The 21,407-nt window shown below is 42.1% G+C and overlaps 1 protein-coding gene across 5 annotated transcripts in view; it reads left to right on the forward strand.

The window, feature by feature from the left end:
* Window positions 1-4,873: 4,873 nt before the first annotated feature.
* EOGT (EGF domain specific O-linked N-acetylglucosamine transferase) overlaps window positions 4,874-21,407 on the forward strand; it is a 36,475-nt gene continuing 19,941 nt past the window's right edge. The window contains exons 1-9 of one of the 5 annotated variants that reach the window (XM_084766534.1): window positions 4,874-6,203; window positions 6,792-6,988; window positions 7,490-7,547; window positions 9,413-9,636; window positions 10,783-10,883; window positions 11,740-11,848; window positions 15,774-15,868; window positions 16,607-16,711; window positions 19,723-19,829. In XM_084766534.1, coding sequence (XP_084622660.1) covers window positions 9,427-9,636; window positions 10,783-10,883; window positions 11,740-11,848; window positions 15,774-15,868; window positions 16,607-16,711; window positions 19,723-19,829 — 727 coding nt within the window. In that variant the 5' untranslated portion in view covers window positions 4,874-6,203; window positions 6,792-6,988; window positions 7,490-7,547; window positions 9,413-9,426. The other 4 variants (XM_084766536.1, XM_084766535.1, XM_084766538.1 and 1 more) reach the window with 4 other exon arrangements.

Consider the following 21,407-nt stretch of genomic DNA (forward strand, 5'->3'; position numbering starts at 1 on the left):
ATTACTTTATCCAAGTGTCAACACACCTGGGAAGGGAGATTGGTGTTTTCACATTATTATGGACATATAATTAACTGTATTATATCTAATTTATATGTGTTTGTACATATTGAGAGATTTACAGAGTAATATTAACATCGAAATTTTGAAATCTTTCACACTGAAATCTTCACCATATTTCTTGAAAGTGTTTTAAACCTTCAAGTAAAAAGATTATTAAGCCTGTGACTACTAAATTATAAACAAAGGTTTTCTTTTAAAAGCAGAAGTCACACTGACATGTCTAAAATTTGAAGAGTAACTTAAACTTAGAAATATTTGTTTTGAAATTTCATTCCGTATAACTTCCACAATGTAGTGTGAACAAATATGGATATTTTTGATACTTACCCAGAGAAAGCTATAAATAATATTAGCTAGGTGTATCTAGATAGTAGGAAATCTTACTTGTAATAAATTATGATAGTGTCAGTAGCAAGTGATTTTGAAGTCTTTTACTACACTGTAAAATAAATCTAACAAAAATAAAATCACTAACAAAATTTGCTCTTAAAACTAGTCAATTTACTCTTTAAAAACTATTTGTTTAATTTCTTACAGTTATAGTTAATGTCTTACAACAGAATCCCTATAGCAAAACAGAAAAATAATAGGAGTACATTTAATTTGGGGATTTTATAGTTTTGTGGAGTTCAACATTTTTTTTTCCTTGAAGCAAACGTAGTGTAGAATAGCATTAGGACATAGTTGTGCCCTCTTCTAAATGTTACTTTGTTACATTACTTTCTTTTAAAAAGTTAATCAAGCCAGGCGTGGTGGTGCACGCCTTTAATCCCAGCACTTGGGAGGCAGAGGCACGTGGATCGCTGTGAGTTCGAGGCCAGCCTGGTCTACAAAGTGAGTCCAGGACAGTCAAGGCTACACAGAGAGACCTTGTCTCGAAAAACCAAAAAAAAAAAAAAAAAAAAAAAAAAAAAAAGTTAATCAGGTTGTGTTTTAGACCTGTACAATATTTTGATAGCTTTTATTACTGAAAATTATTTAATTGCTTTTATCATAGACCTTTTTTTATCTGTTCCTTTTGCTTTTCTGTGGTTCTAGCTAAAGTTCAACAATAATCCAAAAATACATGGCATTCCAGAAATAGAATTTTAAGTGTATGCCGTTCAGAGTAGCCTGCTGGAATTTCACTGTGAGTCCACCTGCCTAGTACATTCACACCCTTGTCAGTCCCTGGCCATCTCAGCTATTGAGTCTACTATAGAGTGTGGAGGTGCTGTGTCCAGGTAATCCCTTTGTTCTTTAATGTCCCTAAAGTGAAAAAGCGAAAAGTTAACTGCAAGTGCTTCCTTTAATGGCTGTCTTGCTGGAGGCTGGTAGCTTCCACTGTTTCATGCATTCCCTGAGGGTCTTAAAACCATCCTCCCCTCAATGAGAAGGTAGGATTTCAAGTATAAGCTGTAAGTTTTACTTACATTTTAAACAGCACTTCAGAACACAGCTGTGAGTAGCTATCTTGCAGACTGGAGAACGTTTTGGGGGTAATTCAAGTGATCCTGGTTTTGCTCCTTGTGTCCCACACAGGCTTTCTGTTGTCGGGGCTCTGAATTGTAGCATGAATGAATGTCTTTGGGGTGAAAGTCACAGTCATAAAATTAACTTTCTGTATTTTAATGGTAGAAAGCAGCCTCATAACTTTCGCTAGATTTAAAATTAATATTTAGGGCAGGATAACAAGTCTGATAGCAATAAAAATGTAGAGTTAGAAGAGACAGGAAACCTAAATTTCAAAATTCTTGGAAAGCATTTGAAATGGGAAATATAAAATACTTTTTAAACAAATAGTTTAGAAATGTGGCAGAGAAAAGATTTTGAAATTTAAATTTCCTGTATTAAATTCTAAATGTCATAATATCAGCATTAAATATTTTTCTTGGTCCTTATAAACATTAACAAAATCAGTACTTATTTATAATATGACATGCAACCATTCACCTCTGTCACATGATTAATAGCTGATGTTCACACTGCTTTTATGTTGACTAGTATATACTTAGACCTTTCAGTACATTTCAAGTTGTTAAGGAGTACTGAATAAATTTCTTGTAAATAATCCAGTAAGTGGCAGAATACTTATTAAACACTGGTTGGTCTTTTGTTAAATTTATTTGCTATGTATTATTGAAAATTCTCTACCCATATGCTAGTACTCTATTCTAATGCATAAAATAGTTTATGATTAGATAGATCCATTTTTGAAAAACAAACAAAGACAACTTGGAATTCAGAGTAAAAGAGGCCCAGGCGCTGGTGGTGTCAGACCCTCACTCCTCTGGGAGACCGAATGGACACTGCTGCTGCTGGGCCCCTCTTGAGAACACTCCATAGCATTTAGCATGTAGAATGTACCAAATACATGGCATTACAATTTAAATATCCTAAGTATGAATGACTTCTGACTTAGAGGAATTTGAGTTTTTGTAGTTAAGTAAATGTAAAAAATATTCAGGAAGCATTTTCCCCACTTCTCAATAATTTCATTAATTGAAAATTTTTTTTGAATTCTTACTTAAAAAGCACAGGATTTGGGTCTGGAGAACACTTTGCTAATCTTCCAGCAGTCCTGGGTTCAATTCCTAGCACCCACATGGTAGCTCCCAACCATCTGTAACTCCAATCTCAGGGGATCCAGCATCCTCTTGTGATGTTCTCAGACACCAGGCATGAAGTGGTGCACAGGCATTGATGCAGACAAAACCCATACAGATACAGTTAAAAAAAAATTAAAACACATGATTTGTAGTATTTAAAAGAAAGCCCCTAAATTAAAAAGGAGTAAGTGTGAATATCTTATTAGTGTTTAGTATTATAGACATGTATATTGTAGGTGATCATTTCTCATCTTCATTACAAAAAAGCTGATTCAAGTTTTCTTATCCTTGGTCAGTTTTAAACTAAAATATATTAGCTACATATTTTGTAAAGGGCTAAACGTATGGTTTAAACTATAGATTGATATTATTTTAATGCTAAATGAAAGGTAGTGTGAATAAGCACAAATCTGATTCAAATAAAGTTTTGAAAGTCTGCTAGTGTATGTCACTTTACTGTAATTCAGAGAGGTGCGTCTTTGAACATAGACCTGTGTGGTGGGATACACAGGAGAGATCGGTTTTCCTAAGTAAGTATATTTTTGATTCGTATTGAGACTTCAAGTGAAATTCAGAACTGCAGAATATCCAGATGACTTCCTGAAGCTCTGTTTCCCTCTCAATGTCAGAGCTGCCATCGTTGCTGCTTCATATTGACTTCTCACAACGCCAGTATTGTCACTCACTGTCCAGTTCTGAGAAAAGTCTGGGTATTTTGTTTTTGTGTTTGGTTTTTAATTCTTCAGTCTTGCAGGTCGCTCCCACTAAGGAGATACAAATTGAGTTTTGAAGTTGTTTAAGGCAGATCCTTTGTGTTACGTGCATCAACTGGAGAGCATTCAGGTCCATGTCAGCTTTCACGGATCGCTGTGTATTTATAATGTAACTGTCTGCATAGTTCTAGAATCATCTGTCCTCTTATATCAATATTCCTTCCTTTTAGTAAACATTTAAAATATTTTTCCATCTGTGAAGTAGTACATTTGTGTGTGTGCGCGCACGCGTGCGTGTGTGCCTGTGTGTGTGTGTGCCCCTCAGGTAAGTGATAGCATCATTTTCCACCCTGTAATGTGCAGTGTTCAGAGATACCATCAATTCCTTTTTACACTTAAATAGTTCCACATTTGGTTCTCTCTATCATGCACAAGTCCATGAGCCATCTTTGTAGTCAATGTACTAACACCGTTGAACTGAGCTAAAAAAAAAAAATCAACAAACAAAAAACAGAAAAACCCTTGTGTTATAATTTGGGAGGTTTGTTACAGAAACTGAAAGCTAACACATCTAGCTTATTCCTTCAGTTTTCTGTTGGTGGTATTTGAATTTATATTAAGATCAACTTGTACCAGATGGTGGCAGCAGCTTACACCTTTAATCCTAGCAAAGGAGGGAGATCTCTGAGTTTGAGGCCATCTTGGACTACAGAGTGAATTCCAGGACAGCCAGAGCCACATATAGAGGCCCTATCTCAAACCAAATAAATAAATAAATTCAATTTGAAGAGTCAAACATTAAATTTTCATAATGATTTATTTTGAGGAAATTAGAAATAGCTATTACAGTAATACAAAATTCAATCTCATTTTTAAAATCCTGTCATCTTGTTTCATACCAATCTCTGTGACTACTTAATATGTTGGTATCTAAAAGAGCGCTGAGTGAGTGGCATGCCAATTTGATTGATTTAGCTTGGCAATTAAACCAATCTGTGTTTAGAAGCCTTTCGCCGACTACACATACTTGTTTTTAATCATGCCATTGCACCTCAAGCATAAGCCCATTTAAAGTTGGTTTAAATTAACTACAGTATTTGTTTTATATTAGTAAGAAAGTTACATTTCCTCAACACAACAAAAACAGGATGGTGGCAAATAAGCTGAAAAAATATTTTCTGAAGTTGCTGCTATGGTAGAATGCACAAGGCCCCTTTGCCTTTACCATGCTTACTAGTGTGGGCTAGCAGTTCAGTTAGTTCCACTGGCAATCTCTCAGAGGATCCGAGTTCAAGTCCCAGTACACACACAGCAGCCAATAACTGTGACTCCTGTCCCAGAGAATCTGATGCCCTCTTCTGGCTTGTGTGTGTGTGTGTGTGTATTATATATATATAATATATATGATATATAATGTGTATAGGTATTTTGCATACATATACTACATGCATGTGTGTGCAAAATGCTCATGTACATAAAAATTAAAAAATACATTTTTAAAACCACTAATGTGCTTTAATGTTTGGTACATATAAATAGCATATATGCTTTTGCTGATACTTAAAAATGCATCCCAGATCCCCATACAGTACACATACATTAAATAATATATATGAGATTTTATGTATATTAAGCAATATATATGTATAAAATTAAACACACATACACACATATTAAGCAGGGTTTCCTGGCTGGTCTAGAACTTGCTACATAGACCAGGCTGGCCTCAAATTTACAGAGCTCCATCTGCCTCTGCCCCAAAATGCTAGCTGGGATTAAAGAAAGGTCTTCACTAACATGCTGGTCCATGTGTGTGCTGTATGTTACTGGGGATTGAGACAGGGGTCTTGCACATGTTAGGCAAGTGTTCATTTCCATGGTTGCTAGGTTGCCCACATAGCTTGAACTTGCTTTCCTCCTGCCTCCGCCTGTGGAGTAGCTGGAACTGTGGAGTAGCTGGAACTGTAAGCCTGAACCACTAGTTCTGGTTGCAGTTCTCATGATGGTTTCTTAAATTTTATCTACAAGACTTGCAAGCCTTGTGAGCTGTATGCATCTGAGCATGTTTATTTGGAACCATTAATCATTACAAGTTGGACCTGTTTTGTTTTTCTCATTAATATTGTATAGGTGGGTGTGTCAGCAGCCAGGAGGTCAGAGAACTTAAGTGAATTGGTTCTCTCCTTCCAATTAGAATAGTAAATTCTAGTAAGTACAATTATGACATAGCAGAGCCATAAAACTTTAACAAAGTAGACTTTGATCTTGGGCAATCCATGGGCAGATAAAACTCCCTGGAATCTACAGTATCTTCACCATCCACCAGATAGTGTCCTACTACATTCAGTCTCATTTAAAAATCAGAGCAGCAACTTCTGCTAGGAATGAAAAAATACAATCCCAGTCCTAGGTGACAGCACCATGGTTCACCTGCCTACCTACTCCAGTGCTGGTGCCCTCCCAGCGCCTAGAGGAGCTGCCAGGGACTTGTAGCCGAAGTTCAGGCGGGTGTCCAGCATTTGGGGAGATGGAGAGGGGTGTCCTGCGTCTGAGGTTGAGGAGAAAGCAGGCGGGTGTCCTGCATGGGTTAGGCGGCGGGCTCCGGACTATCTCTGTAACTTTGGCTGATGGGTGGCCAACTGTGCCCTCCAGACAGTCTGGCCACCGGGTGTGGCCCGGGGTAATTCGGGCCCACCCCGAGCTCTGAGCCAAGGTGTTGTTGCTGCTCCCGGGCGCCCCCTGGCCAGGCTCGGGCTCCCGAGGTTTCCGGTGCGCGGCCGCCGGCGGTGACGCCTCGCTGCTCCGGAGCTGCCGCTGTTTCTCCCTAGCCAAGCTGCAGGTGGGCCCTGCGCCGTCCCCATCTGCTACCCGCCCCCGCCTGCACCCCCGTGGGCCCGCAGCCGGATGCTGGGACCTTGATCCGAGCCCGCCGCCTTCAGCTGGTTCCCGGGAGCCTGCCGGTGGCCGCAGACAAGGGCGATCGATGCCGCCGGGCCAGGCCTGCGCTGTTGCCTGGATCCTCAGGCTGGGGAGGAGTTGCTCTAGATCTTCTCCGGTACACCTGGGGCCCGAGCGCCTCCTAGGACAGCTGCGTCCCCAAGCAGCCGGGGCTTGGGTTAGCTGCTGCGGGGCTCAAAGATTTGACTCCGCCACTCCTGGGAGGGGCTGACGTTCCGCAGACTCCTATAAGATCGCCTACTTGGCGCCTCAGGCAATCAAGCCCTGTCTGAGCTCTCTGTCTGCTCACCTACCTTGGGACTTTATAGTCTTTGGGTCCCAGAAGCACTTAACTTTTTCATCTGTCCATTGCCGGCTCTATTGCTGAGCATTGCCCAAAGCCACTCATGTGGTCGCCCCAGGTAACCCCAGGTCTCATTTTTTTCACGGCGTCCAGATTTTTACCTTTTTTCCCCTCTCCTCCTTTTAGGCCTATGGAAATCCAACCAAGCTATACACGAGCGCGCTTTGGCCGGTTTGTGCGAAAGGACGCAGTAGCCTAACTTACTAAAGCTTCCATCCCTATCAAGTCTTGAGAGAGGACTCAACTCCAGGAAGGCTTTCTGCCAGGCCCCGAGGTTGTACTTTCATGCACCACAGCCACCAGCACCCAGCGTTTGCAAGTGGGTACGTGCCCTCCCTTGCAAAAGCCAACTGTCTGATCTGCCTCTTTAGATGCTCCCGGTGGCCAAGGGTTACTTTTCTCCACGAACGCCGGGGTTTAGTTAACCGGCAGAACTCACTACAGGGCAGTAGATTTGGATCACTGAAATCCAGGACTTAGTCATAGCTGTGACTTCATGAGTAAGAGGGTGAGCCCCAGGACTCGATGGCCTGCTGTGATCCTGAGGTTGGCACCGGCCCAGGCAGCCCTGGGAATCAGAGAGCAGGATTACTGCAGGAACAGGTTTGGTCCTAGGAATGTTTTCTCTGCTAATTATCCTGTTGTTCAATACTGAGTGATGCCGGTGTAAGGGGGACTATCTCTGTTCTGCTAACCACTAGCGTTTGCTCTGTGAGTTACTGCGTCCAGGGGCCCCGGTGCCCGCTGTAATATTTCCTTTATGTTAAAATAGCAACTGGTCTCTTGTGGCAAGCTTTTAAAGTAATGTGCTTCATTTCTCTCAGGTTTTGTGCAAAAGGACAAAACACCAACAGCTTCCAGGTGATTCCGAGGACTAAAGAGGTAAGCGTTTTCATTATTAAGTAGCTGGGGTTTTTTTTGTTGTTGTTTGTTTGTTTTGTTTTGTTTTGTTTTGATCAATATGCACTTTTTTCCCCAAGGCAGTATTTTTTTCTGTGTAGTCCTGCCTGTCCTGGCATGCAAAATATGCATTTTTTAATTTTATAAAATTGCCAGTAACTCCCTGTTAGGTCAAGGTCCCAGCTAAAAATATTAGTTTGAATTTACAAGAAATAACAACATAGGCTTCAGGGCTCACAAAGCAAGAAAGCCCTTTAGTTACTCAAGCTGGCAAAGGCCTTGTGCCCAGGATCAACACTGTTCTCACCTTATGACTCCATAGGCCTTGAACTGGAACAGAGCAGTCTATGCATAAAGGTCAGTGAAGGCTGCTTTTCAAAGTTGTGTTGTCCTGATAGCCTTGTAAAGGCCGGACTTAACTGTGGAACGCCCAGGATGTGTTCGGTTATATTTTAGAACAGACACTTAGGGAAAAATAAGCCTTACTGCCAGTAAAGGGGACTGACTGGTGTGAATTTGTCAGGGATACTTAACAGAAACAGACACAAGAGATTTCTCCTTTCTCAGGCGGGTGAACAGGAATCCAGTAAATTCTTGACCATTGTCATTTTTCATAATGCTAATGCCTAGTTCTGTCCTGTGCAGGGAGATTTTAAATGAGTTCTTTTTTTCTGAAGATCAGAAGATGGACGAAACTGACCATAGACAGGAAAACAAACAAACAAACAAACATACAAACCTTACTGTCTAATAAACATGAGGCTCTGGGAGGCGTGGAGCAGCCAGCTGAGCCTTGTGAACGGCTTTTATGATGGAATATAGATGCTCCAGCCTCGGTGGCTTAGGATGGAGGTTCAGGCTAGGGAGGGCTGGTGCCAGAGGATGGGTGCTGCTAGCTGGAGTTATCTTGCTCTCTACAAGGTCACAGACATTCGTGGTCCTCTTTCCTGGGTACCCAAAGGGATGCGAGGCAGAGTGGTACACATATGCATGCACTGTTTACTGATGGACACAGATGCAAATATCTTTCCTCCCCCCCCCCCTTTTTTTTTAAAAAAAAAAACAAGACAACAGCATTTTAGAGCCATTCCTGGAGACTGGTCTCTCTGATGTGCCAAGTTGGGGTGGGAAATATTTCCCACCCGTATATATCTTGCTCCCAGCACAGTACTTGGCACATAGCAAGTGCTCGGTAAATATTTAGTGAACAAAGGAACATGATTTGGTGACATGGCAAAGTATGTAGTGGTCATGCTTAGGAATTCAGGCTTTTGAAAGAGGTTTATTCGTTCACGCGTGGTTTTGGGGATTGAGCCCAGGGCCTCAGACGTGCTAGGCAAGCGCACTACCACTGAGGCATATGCCCAGCCCTAACGAGGGAGTTAAACACTTTTAAACAAGATACTATTTTAAATTTATTCTTTGTGAATTTCACACAGACATACAATGTATTTCAAGTATAGTCACTCCCAACAGCCTCCCAACTCCATGTCCTAAGGAGACATAGACCTAGCTGGCTTTGAACTCACAGAAATCCTTCTGCCTCTGCCCAAGTGCTGGGATTAAATATGTGCTATGACACCTGTCTAAAGAGGCTTGCTTTCCTTCCTTCTTTCTTTCTTTCTTTTTCTTTCTTTCTTTCTTTCTTTCTTTCTTTCTTTCTTTTTCTCTTTCTCCTGAGACAGGGTTTCTCTGTGCAGCCCTGGCTGCCCTAGAACTTGCTCTGTCGACCGGGGCTGGTTTTGAATTTAGAGATCTACCTTCCGAGGGCTGGGATTAGGGCCTGCGCCATCACTCGATGATGTGAGAGGCTTTCCTCCTAAGGACGGTTTCACTTGGCTCTCCAGGTCTGCAGGTTGCTATGTTAATGCTGCTTGTCTTTGGAGCATTGCTTCATGAAGTCCCACTGAGCGGCCAAGATGAGGCTCGGCTCGAGGCGGACAGTGCGCCAGGCAGAGCCCTGTATAACTACTCCAGCCTCCGCCTCCCAGAGAAGCACATTCCCTTCTTCTTGCACAACAACAGGCATGTTGCCTCTGTGTGCCGGGAGGATTCCTATTGTCCGTATAAGGTAGGCCCTATTTATTCTCATTTATTTCTGTTTAGAGTGCTATTTTTCAGTTTGTTTTTAAATTTTACATCTTTATATATATTTTTTTAATTGATTTTTGAGGCCAGCAATGGTATTTTCCTGTGCACGTTCCCTCTCTCATATCTCGGTGTTCGTTCTCACGAGCATGCATGCAGCTTACTTAGGTGGACTTGCTATGTGGCTTCATAGCCCACAGCCACATCTGGCTCTCTACCTTTCACCAGGAGTCAAGCACTGTTCTCATTTCATGGAATAGTCCCAAGGGACAAGAATTAGCTTCAAACCATATCCCACTCATAAGAAAGAAATTGGCGTTTAAATCGCTGGGCAGTGAAAGCTATGAAAACCGAAGCACGTGAGGCTTCAGGAAGAGGAGACCGTTTTTTTTTTTCTCAAAAAAAAAAAAAAAAAAAAAAGGTGGCGCCTCTCCTTTCTGCACTTAGGGGGCTGCTTAGCACCTCATTTCAGTGGTCACACCTCAGCCTCGGCTCTGAGTGAGTAAGACGTGGGCTTGGAAAGGCCTCCAAACAGAGCCCATTAAGAAGTCTCCGGAGGCCTTAGAGATCAAAGAGGGCCATTGTAAGACACTTCCTTTCCCATGGTGCTGGCACAGGAAGCATATGGAATCTGACCAGCATGGCTCCTGGGCCTTGCAGAAGAGCCCTGGCCTCCTTCCGGGGCTGGAGAGCTGACCTTGTCCTGTGTCCGCTGATCTTGATTGATGAGTGGAGTCAGCTAGCCATCCTTTTCACAGAGCTCTTTTAGTAACAGACATTCCAAAGGATATGATTTTTTTTTTTTTTTGCTTTTGTTTTGTTTTTTCCTTCTGGTGACTGATTATAGAATCAGGTTGCTTTCTGAGAAAGGCAGAAGACGGTCCCTTAAAATACCTCAGGAAATCCTAACTCAGGTTGTGTCTTTGTAGTCTAGCTGAAACCTGGACTTGGGTTTTGGAGTAGACATGGAAGAGTGAGTAAAAACAACTGTGGAGACGCTTGAGCCTGCGCCTCTCAGAACATTGCATGAATTATAACATATACATATAAATGTCACAAAAGGTCTGAGAAGCTTCTCTGGGCATCACAAGGGAGTCTATTCTAAAGGTATATATATTTTATGTTCTAGAAACACCTAGAAAATCTACACTACTGCTGGGGTTATGAGAAATCCTGCAAGCCAGAGTTCAGATTTGGCTACCCCGTTTGCAGCTATGTCGACCTGGGATGGTAAGCATCTTTATGCAACCCCCTCCTCACTTCTGAGTCTGTGTTCTCAGAAGTGCACCTTGATGCCCTAACTCCCAGGGAGACTCTCTGGAGACTTCCTGCAGATGCTAATCTGCTTATCCAGGTCATGGGTTCCACCCATCTCACAAGGAGAGGAACATCTGTTATTTCTTCTGTCCGGGGGAGAAACATCATCACCTGTAGAACCCCTCCAGCCCCATATATGCTAAGAAGATAGTAGCATAGGTAGTTTCTTACAGACTCTGAAAGAATAACTATCCATGCTCAAGGAGAGGTTAAATATGATTAGTAATTGTAGCACTGCGTGATTAGTTGTGCAAAATAACCCTTTCTTGCCTTCAGGTCCAGATGACCCTGACTTTATTGATTTCTGTTGTGCCTTTTTATTATAAAAGAATAATATGTGTATAACTTGTTTGGGAGCTTTATGTACATAGTGATAATTTGGGGGGGGAACTGTGATGGCATACTTTAAAAAGTAAGGTAACAATACACTTCCTGCGACTTAGTCAATAGAAAAAAAAAATCCAAAGCCAGAAAAAAAAAAAAGAAAAGAAAAGAAAGTAGGTGGGGCTGGGGTGAGGTGGAAAGATGGCTTAGCAGTCAGGAGCACTTGTTCTTTGTAGAGGTCCTGGGTTCAGTTCCCAGCACCCACATGCTGCCTCACAAACATCCGTAACTCCAGTTCCAGGGGAGCTGTTGCCTTCTGATGCCTGAGGGCACCAGGCATGCACATGGGGGCACACGCAGGCAAAATAGGAATACACATAGAATACAATTTAAAAGAAAAGGAAACAAAAAAAAAAAATCTTAGAATATCTTTCTTTGCAAACAGGACAGACACTCTGGAGTCTGCTGAGGACATGTTCTGGAAGCAAGCTGACTTTGGTTATGCCCAAGAGAGGCTGGAGGAGATGCGCGTGCTCTGCCAGCCAGAGAGAGCAGTGAGTGGCCAACTGCTTGAATAACTTCGCTTAGTTTCACTGTCTATTATCTGTTTCATTATCTTGTAATGTAAAAACAAGATGGCTCAATAACACAGGTTATCTATGTAGCCCAGGCTGGCCCCAGGCCCATGGTCTTTCTGGTTACTGCTTCTTGGTACTGGACTTACGGGTAGAAACTATCAGTGGAGTTGTCACAGTCAGAGCCTGGGCACTGAATAGTCCTAACAAGCTAGACTTGTCCAATTCATCTTCTATAGAATGAAAGCAAATAAGTACTAGTAAAAAGCAGAGAAAGATGATTTATTCCGTGCAGTCACGTTGGGAAAGGATGGGGAATATAGTGGCTTAGCAACTTCCTCAGTAACAAGCACCCCTCACCTCCCCAAACACACGTGAGCTGGAGGTTTAGCAGTTCCAGGCAGGGTGTGGTCTTGCCCACCACTCACCCATCATTGTCTTGGCCTCATTCTTTCCTGCAGGGTGGTCTGACAAGTTGTAAAACATTATGGGGGAATCTCTTCTTAGGAGAATGATACTTCCCCCTTCCCCCCCACCCTCCCCCCACGTCGCCCCACCCACAGGGCCGGCACAAGACTTTAGCCCCTTCCTTCTCCAGATATGAAATTCCTGAGGAAATTCCAACTCCTTGGGAACTATTGCTTCAATAATCTGAGAGGCACGGAAAGGAATGAATGTCTTCATTCCTGGCAGGATGGGTGGAGGGCCAGCACACCCAGCGTGGGCTTGTGCTCAGTGTCCCAAACAGGTCATCTCATTGTCTGCTCTGAAAGGCCAACCCTCCTCTTCACATGTGTATCAGGTAGCTTTTTTTTTTTTTTGAGGCAGTTAGAATATTTTTAGATTTAGACCTCTATCCCCCAAAACACATGCCCAAGAAGATAAATTAATAAATTTCATCTTTCCAGATTCGTTGTCAGTTCGTTTGGGATGGGATGCACCATGACCGGTTTGCGTATTTGTTTAGTCTTGTGTGTAGTTCAGTTTGAGTAGCATAGTTATTACAGCAGGGCAGACAGATTGATGGCACTTTTCTAGAATGAAAAACAGGGCCCTTGGAGAAGGTAAGCAAGTTCTCCAAGACTGCACAGCTATCTTGTGAAAATATATAATACTTAGAATGGGAAGGCATAGTGTGTGTGTGTGTGTGTGTGTGTGTGTGTGTGTGTACTTCTCATCAATCCATGACACACTTCAGTGCGTAGGGCACATACATTGCCAGGGAATAGTTTTAAGTAGAAGATATGAAAGTAGGTCCTTGACTACAGAGCTCAGATCCTGACTCTGGGGCAAACTCGATCTGAAATAGAAATTGTATTCCTCAGCCTTAAAGCCATGCTAACTTTCCAGCATGAGGCTTCGTATATAAGAATTCTCAGCACAGGTCCTGACTGAGGACCTGAACTGTAATTCCCAGCATCCATGCAAAAAACCAAAACCAAGCCAAAACAAAACAAAAACTCTGGATGTGACCATGCATAGGTCAGTAACACCAGCACTGTGGGGTACAGAGACAGAATTGCTGGATGCCAGCCTCACCCCAAGTTTAGTATAGACCTGTCTCAAGGGTATGAGAGCAGGACATGCTGTGTCATCCTCTGGCCTCTCTGTGTGTGCAAGGGGGCATGACCCACGCACATGCACATACCACATACCCATGAAAATGGAATATATGCTCTGTAGTGCTGTTGAAGGGTGTCATATCTTTGGAGCTTGCACCAAAGGGAATAAAGGCTACAGTTGATAGTCATAGCCACAGGCACCTGTAATAGACATTTTGTTTTAGCACATTTGGCTTCAGTCTAGCTACTCATGTGGGAAGGCCAAGGGAAGAGGTGTGACACCACCGTGCATGGTTCTGTCATGGTAGTGCTTCCCTGGACATCATTTGCCTTGGCGTGTGTCATGCTGTCAGCATATGACTCCTTCCTCAGTTCTTCTTTGAGGTGCTATGACAAAGCACAGTGGAGACAGGAGATCCAAGATTAAGGTGCTGGCACATTTGGGTTCTGAGGAGGGCCCTCTTCCAGACTGCAGACAGCTGCCTGGGCTTGGATCACTGTGGGGCTGGAAGAGGAACAGCCCTCTTTGTGGTCTCCTTTGGAAGGATCCTGTATTAGTGACTCTTCCTATTGCAGTAACCACAATAACGGACAAGAAGCAAGTAAGTTTATTTTGGCTCACAGTTTGAGGGGATTCAGTCCATCACAGCCGGGACGGGGTCTGATCACTTTGCTTCAGCTTTCAGGAAGCGCTTTGCTATCAAGTCTCCAAGCGTGTTCACAGTGACCCATTCCTGCAGCAAGTCTTCATCTTCTATACGTTCCACAGTTTTCACAAACAGCAACTAGGAGTTCAAGTACCAAATCTGTGGGGGACATTTCCCATTTAAACTGGAGTAGGTACTAATATTTATGAAGAGTTCAGTCCCCCTCATAACCTCAAAAAACTCCACCACCTACTACCATCAGATAGATAGCTGGGATCGATGATTGATTTATCTTTACATTCATCTATCTATCTATTGATCTATTTATTGATGATTGGTTTATATTTATATTTATTTGTCTATTTATGTAGTATGTGTGTCCATGGCATGTGGAAGCCAGAAGACTTAAGAGTTAATTCTCTACTTCCACCATGACAACTTGTCTTTTTTTTCCCCTCAGGTCATCAGGCTTTGTCTGCAAGCACCTTGACCCTTTGAGCCATCTCACCACGCAAGAGTTAGGGCTTCAACATGAGTTATTTTTTTTCAGGGATGCAAGCATTCACCTCATGATGATCTCTTACTGACTCAGTTCGCAAACACTAAATGAGTTAAGATTCAGGTCCCTCATTCATTGTAGATTTTAGGGAAACCAGTGCAGAAGTCCTTGAAGCACCCTCTCTTGCTTCGTTAATGTAGAAACCGGCTGTGGCTGCTGACTTCTCAACTGTTTCATTCAGTTAGAGCAGCTTGACCGCTCCTTGCTGTTGACATAGAGTCCCACACAGTTTTGTGGGACCATTTCCAGAAGCACCTCACACTCAACTTGGCAAGCTGCTTGTCTGGACTTGAGTTTGAATGTCTCTTATGTGCACAGCCTTTCTGGTTGCCTTTGGCTCCTCCTTAGAAAAGGTGTTTCTCCCCAGTAGTTAGAGGTAGACATGGTTCTGTATGATTGTCCTTTTTTTTTGGTGGTGGCGGGGATGGGACCGAAGAGAATCACATATATAATCCTTGGCTCTAAAACTTGAGGACTGATGAGATGGCTCTGTGGGTGAAGGCACTTGCTTCCAAGCCTGACAACCTGAGTTCAGTCCCGGGCATCTGTGTGGTAGAAGGAAAGAACCAACTCTTGCAAGTTGTCCCCTAACCTCACGTGTGAGCAGAGACATGTGCACACATGTATATGAAGAAACTGATTAAAAACCACTTCTGTCAATGAAGTACCGTGTGGTGACACTTGTCTGTGTTCCTAGGACCTGGAGGATGAAGCAGGAGGAAGATCCAGAGTTTGAGGCTAGCCTGAGCTACATAATGAGCCCCTGTGTTTAATATATATATATATAATGTGTGTGTATATACACAAACATACATAATATATAGTGTATGCATATATACCCATATGATATATAGTATATGTATATTTTATATGCATATATTATATATATGTGTGCTTTATATATTTGAAGTGATAAACTAGAGCATTTGGGAAATCTTCATAGTAAGTTAAATATATGGACACATGCCCAAGTACCCTTGACCAGACTGTTGGAAAGGAGAACACAGCACGGGAAGAGTGGAGAACTCGCTCTGCAGTGGGTCACAGACAACGCTGTCAGCATGGCCAGCTTCGAGAGGCCTCACAGTGCTAATCCTGTTCCCAGTTGACTGTCCCTTGTCTCACTTGTGTTTCAGAGCGACTCAAGTTTGGTTTGCTCTCGTTACCTTCAGTATTGTAGAGCTACCCGTCTATACCTGGACTTAAGGAACATCAAGAGAAACCATGACAGGTACTTCTGCGGTGTGGTCACTGTTAAAGCTGATGGCATTCTGAAATAATCGCAGGTGCAAGGCTATCTCTTGGGTTTGCTTTGTAGTAAAATGGTTGAAGGTTAGGGAGGGGGTAACCCAGCTCCTTTACCTGGTGATCACACTGCTGACTTGGGGCATGGGTAGATTGGGTTCCTATGTTTGTAAGTCAAATTCCAAAGAGGGGCTTGGGGGATGTGGCTGTGCTTGTGCAGATAAACCTGGCACGTGATACATGCTCACAATCCTAGAATTCAGAAGGTGGAGGTAGGAGGATCAAGAAGTTCATGATCTTCTTTTGCTCCATAATGAGATTAATTACAGTCACCCTGGGTTACATGAAACCCTGGTTCCAAATAAAATAAAATGAAATAAATCCAGTGGCTGGAGAGCTGGCCCAGCTGTTAAGAGCACTAGGTGTTCTTGCAGAGGAGCTGGGTTCGATTCTCAGCACCCACACGGTCATTCACAGCCATCTGTGACTCCGGTTTCAGAACATATGATGCCCTCTTCTGGCCTCCAGCGGCACCTGGCATGCACATGGTGCACACACATGCATGTAGGCCAAACACTTGTATATACAAAATAAGAAAAAAAACCAAATCTTTAAAAAATCTGTTGAAAATTGTGTTAGGAAATTAGGTTCTACCCAGAAACTCGAGTCATGAGAAAATTTTCCAGCTCAGCTTTTTTTTTTTTTTTTTTTTTTAATTCACTAGATTCAAGGAAGATTTTCTTCAGGGTGGTGAAGTTGGAGGACACTGTAAACTTGACACTCGTGCGCTGATGTCTGAAGGTCAGCGCAAAAGCCCTCTGCAGTCTTGGTAACATGACTTTACTTATAAATATGTCTCTTAAAGTTTTCATGTTTGTTTTGCCACTTGGGGAGTTTGGAAGGGACTCTAAAATAGAAAAAGGTTACCTAATTTGTACAGATGTGGGCTTTGGAGGAATGATAGGGGCAGATGAATCCCTCAGCTTATCGGAACTGAATATTGGTTTATAAAAATTTAAAAAGCAGGTATAGAGCTTGCTATTTGTAAGTGAGACAAAAAGTGTTTGACACGATGTATTATTAACTCACAATTTCTGTATGTGTTTTTGGAAGCACATTTTATAAACCATACCACCCCCCTCCCTTGGGTATAGAGTTTGGTTAATGAGAAAGTGAGTCCATTCATGTGACGTTTGTTCAGCTGAAAAAGCAGAGCGTTGGGTACCAGCTGGCCTCAGCCCACCTTCCTCCCTCCAAAGCTAGATGCTACCCCCAGCCTTTACCATCACTGATAAGATTTTGAACTTTGAAACATTTAAGGCCATTTTAGGCTCACGGAAATTTAAGCACCATGCAGGAGTTCCCACTGTACCATTGCGCCAGCTCCCTGGGACGATAACGTCTCATTTAACTGTAGCACAGTTACCAAAGGCAGGAAATTGTCACTGATAGAGTCTTATGAACCCACACATATGTGGGTTTCTTCCATGCTTACGTATGCACTTATTTTTTCCAAATGTGCACTTTAGAGAATTTATATTCCATGTCTAGGGACATGTGACCACCACCTTAGCTAGGATGCAGAATCCTTCTGTCATCCTCGGAAGCTCCCACACTTCCCTTATATATGGCTACTTTTATGGAAATTTAATTTCTCATGTCATTCATACTGAGAAAACCATTAGAAATAATAACCTAATCTACCCTCACATAGTAGGTGTCAGTGTATTGTGAAGTTTTGGGGGACTTAACAGATTGTTACCGATAGATGCTTCTTCCATTCTACAAGGCGTTTTTGTTTTAGTTCATTTTGATATCAGATTCTATATTATAGCTCCTCTGGGCATAATTATATTATTTATTGCCCGGTAGCACATTATTCTAAATTATACCCTAGGGCATAGTTATATTTATTATTTATTGCTGTTACAAATCACTCTGAAGTAAAGCAGATGACATTTAGAATCTCACCTTGTTCTGACATCAGTCAGAGTGGGAGCAGTTCAGCAGGGCCTCAGGAGGCTGCAGTCAAGCTGTAGGGGGTGCTGGCTATCGCTAGGCCTGGGAACTTGGCTTCTGAGCTCTCTCAGGATGATCCCTGAGCCTCATTTTCTGTCTGGCTATGGACTGGAGGATTTTGGTTTTTACTATATGGGTCTCCTGGTAGTGCTACTCACACACCACGTGGCGGCCAGCTTCTTCAGGAGCATGAATATGTATGCCTAAAGATGGAAGCTGCTGTGCTGTGTGACCTAACTTCAGCGGTGACACACAACTGTGTTCTCTTGGTTAGGAGTAAGCCATTGAGCTATGACCATATTCAGGAGAGAGGGAGGCATTTATTTCCACTTCTTTCTTTCTTTTTTTTTATTAGTTAAACATTTTTATTTTTTATGTATACATTTATATTATTTCACATATATACAATAGACTACCTATAGCAAGAAGAACCATGACACAATCAGGAATTATATAAATGTTACATTCTTAGTGTTTTGGCTCTTTGCACTTCTTTCTTCTTCTAAAAAAAAAAAAGTTTTGTTTTTGTTTTATTTTGTTTTGTTGAAATAAGGTCCTGCTATGTAGCCCAGGCTGACCTAGACTTTGTGATCCTCCTGCCTCAGCTACCTGAGAGCTGGGATCACAGGTATGTGATACCATGTGTATCTCTCTTCTACCTTTTGAAGAGAGACGTACCAGAGAGTTCTCGTGGGTTAAGTGTTTGTTGTTGAAGCGTGAGACCCTGAGTTTCAATCCTCAGTATCTACATTAAAGCAGTCCGGACACAGTGGTGCACATCTGTAACTTTGAGGGCTCACTGGCCTGTCAGTCTGGCTGAGCCTGCGAGGTCCTGGCTCGGAGAGAGACCCTGTCTAAAAACAGTGCGGTGGCGCATGACTGAGGAAGATGAGCCAGCACCAACCTCTGGCCTCTGTGTGAGGCAAGGAGAGCTCATTTGTATACAGGATGGGGAGGGAGGGAAGGCGGGAGGGAGGAAAAGACTCATGAGCCATCATGCTGTTTTTACATTGTGTTCTGAATGATTCTGCTTAATACGTTTCACATGAGCTGCGGTCTCACAGAGGGCCGATGGTGACTGTACTTAGCCTTAGACAGCCCTTTACACATGCTGGTGTTTGTCATTTGTATGGATGACAAGTGTACCTGTGGCTTCCACAGATGTGTCCCAGTCTTCAGGGACACTTTCTTGTCTTCTGTCTTTTGGAGGCTCTAGGTCATCTTGGTATTAAATATGGTCTTTCTCAGAATCTAAGAGGTCTACAGTGCAAGGATCTATGATCTACTCATCTTTTCCTTTAAGCCCCCAAATGACAGGATACCTTGTTGGCTCTCTCTTAGTACATCTGCTTTCTTGTTTTTGTTTTTGTTTTTCATTGTGTGGTAGTTTCCCAATTGAACTGCCTAACACATTATCCTGAATTTTGAAATCTTTTTTGTTCCTGTCTCAATGTTAAAGTTGCTATCAGAATCTCTAATGTTATTAAACTAAGGAAGGTGCTCCATAGGACTGCTTTATACTAGAGATAAAATTTGCTAGCCAGGTATGGTGGTGCATGCCTTTAATCCCAGCACTCGGGAGGCAGAGGCAGGCAGATCTCTGTGAGTTCCAGGCCAGCCTGGTCTACAAAGCAAGTCTAAGACAGCCAGTGATACATACACAGAGAAACTCTGTATCAAAAAAAAAGACAAACAAAACAAAACAAAACAAAAAAAAAAACAAGCAACAACAACAAAATTTGCCTCATGAGCAGGACCCAGGTTATGGTGTTGCAACAGAACGTTTGGAAGAATCACTTTCTAATTATTTCACAATTCCAGGTTTGCCGAGCTACAAGGCTACACTCAGCTCAATTTCAGGCCCATAGAAGATGCTAAATGTGACATCGTTGTTGAAAAACCAACATATTTCATGAAATTAGATGCAGGTGAGAAGTTACTTGTGTCTTGGTTGATGTGTCTTCTTTTCTTTTTAAGATTTGTTTTTACTTTATGTGTATGGATACTTTGCCTTCATGTGTGTCTGTGCTCTGCATTCATGCAGTGCCCCTGGAGGCTAGAAGGGGGCGTTGGATCCTCAGGTACCAGAGCTTTAGATAGCTGTGCGCTATCATTTGAGTGCTAAGACCTGACCTAGCTCCTGCGCAAGAGCAGGCAGTGCTCTGAACCCCTGAGCTGTCTCCTCAGCCCGCATCTATTTCTTCACATGCTTGTAGTAGTTTTCTGTGAGTTTGTTGAAAGCAGGGTGATAAATGCTGGCTGTCTTCTTTGCTTCCTCTTCTAAGACGGATGAGCTGGTTTCAACTTTCTGTTATCTTACACCTTTAGTATTCTAGAAGAAACTGTCACATTTATGTGATGAAAGAATGTTGCCCAAATGTGCCTTTTGTAACTAAACTCACCCCGTCTGATTTCCCTAATCACTTTTGTTACATTCATGTTTTGTTACTTTTTTTTTAAAGTTAGCAGCTGCAGGTAAACTGTTAGTGAGAAAGAAAGAATGATAATTTCCTATTTCCTATGGCCAGCTTTCTGTAACCAAATGTACTTAAAGCTCTTTGGAAGTCACCCCTGCAATATAATCTTTTTTTTTTTTTTTTTGGAAGCAGCAGCAAAAATAATTTTATTGAAGAACTGCATTGAAGGGTCTCACATTAGAAAGGCTGGAGAACCACTGTATTTTTAAGACCATAAGGGTTGAGGGTAATGTGCTCTTGGAGGACAGTTCTTCTAAAATTCTTCAAATTTCCTGGAGAGGGTTCTAGCTCTCTCTGCTTTCTTCCTTTGGTGATTTCACCATTGCTGTCAGCACATATGATGCAGCCCTCATAGAACACTGCTTAGATATGCCTTTTAGATTTTGAGACCCCACCCTGCAGTATATTCTTGAAGAAGAAAGTTAGAATTATTTTTCCATCATGCCTTTTAGCTCTAGGTCTTGGCCTGCATGCATAACTTCAACTCTGGCAACTAGTGGCCTTTAGAGAGAAGAGACTCGGCACATGCTATATTATCCCGCTCCTTATGAGAGATGGAGATTACGGTGCTATGTCCTATCAAAATTCATGAGTGGCATGGCCTACAGTGAAATATAGAAGCCCTCTGTCTCGAATATTCGAGAATTACCATAATTTATTGATCATATTTTTAATATGTTCTGCCATCTGAGGTTATAATTCTTAGATTACAAAGCACTTTAGATTCAGAAATCAGACAAGTTTAGCTTTTTGAAATAAAAGTGAATTTAAAATGCTTTGTTCAAAGTTCTAACTCATTTTTTTAAAAAGATGCAAATGAAAAAGAAGCAAGAAACAAAAAACCTTCCTGTAAAAAAGTGTGTGTGAACTATAAAACTTATGCAGATCACACGCAATAAAATATGTATGCAGATTATGTGCAATAAAGTATATAAAGTGGGAAGGAATGGGCTAAAATAGATGTGTATCATTTTCTATTTTCATTACTCAGCCTTTCCTTTTTTAAAACGTTTATTTTATATATACAAA

The sequence above is a fragment of the Acomys minous genome (genome assembly GCF_964271855.1).
Source record: "Acomys minous genome assembly, chromosome: 17".
NCBI lineage: Eukaryota > Metazoa > Chordata > Mammalia > Rodentia > Muridae > Acomys > Acomys minous.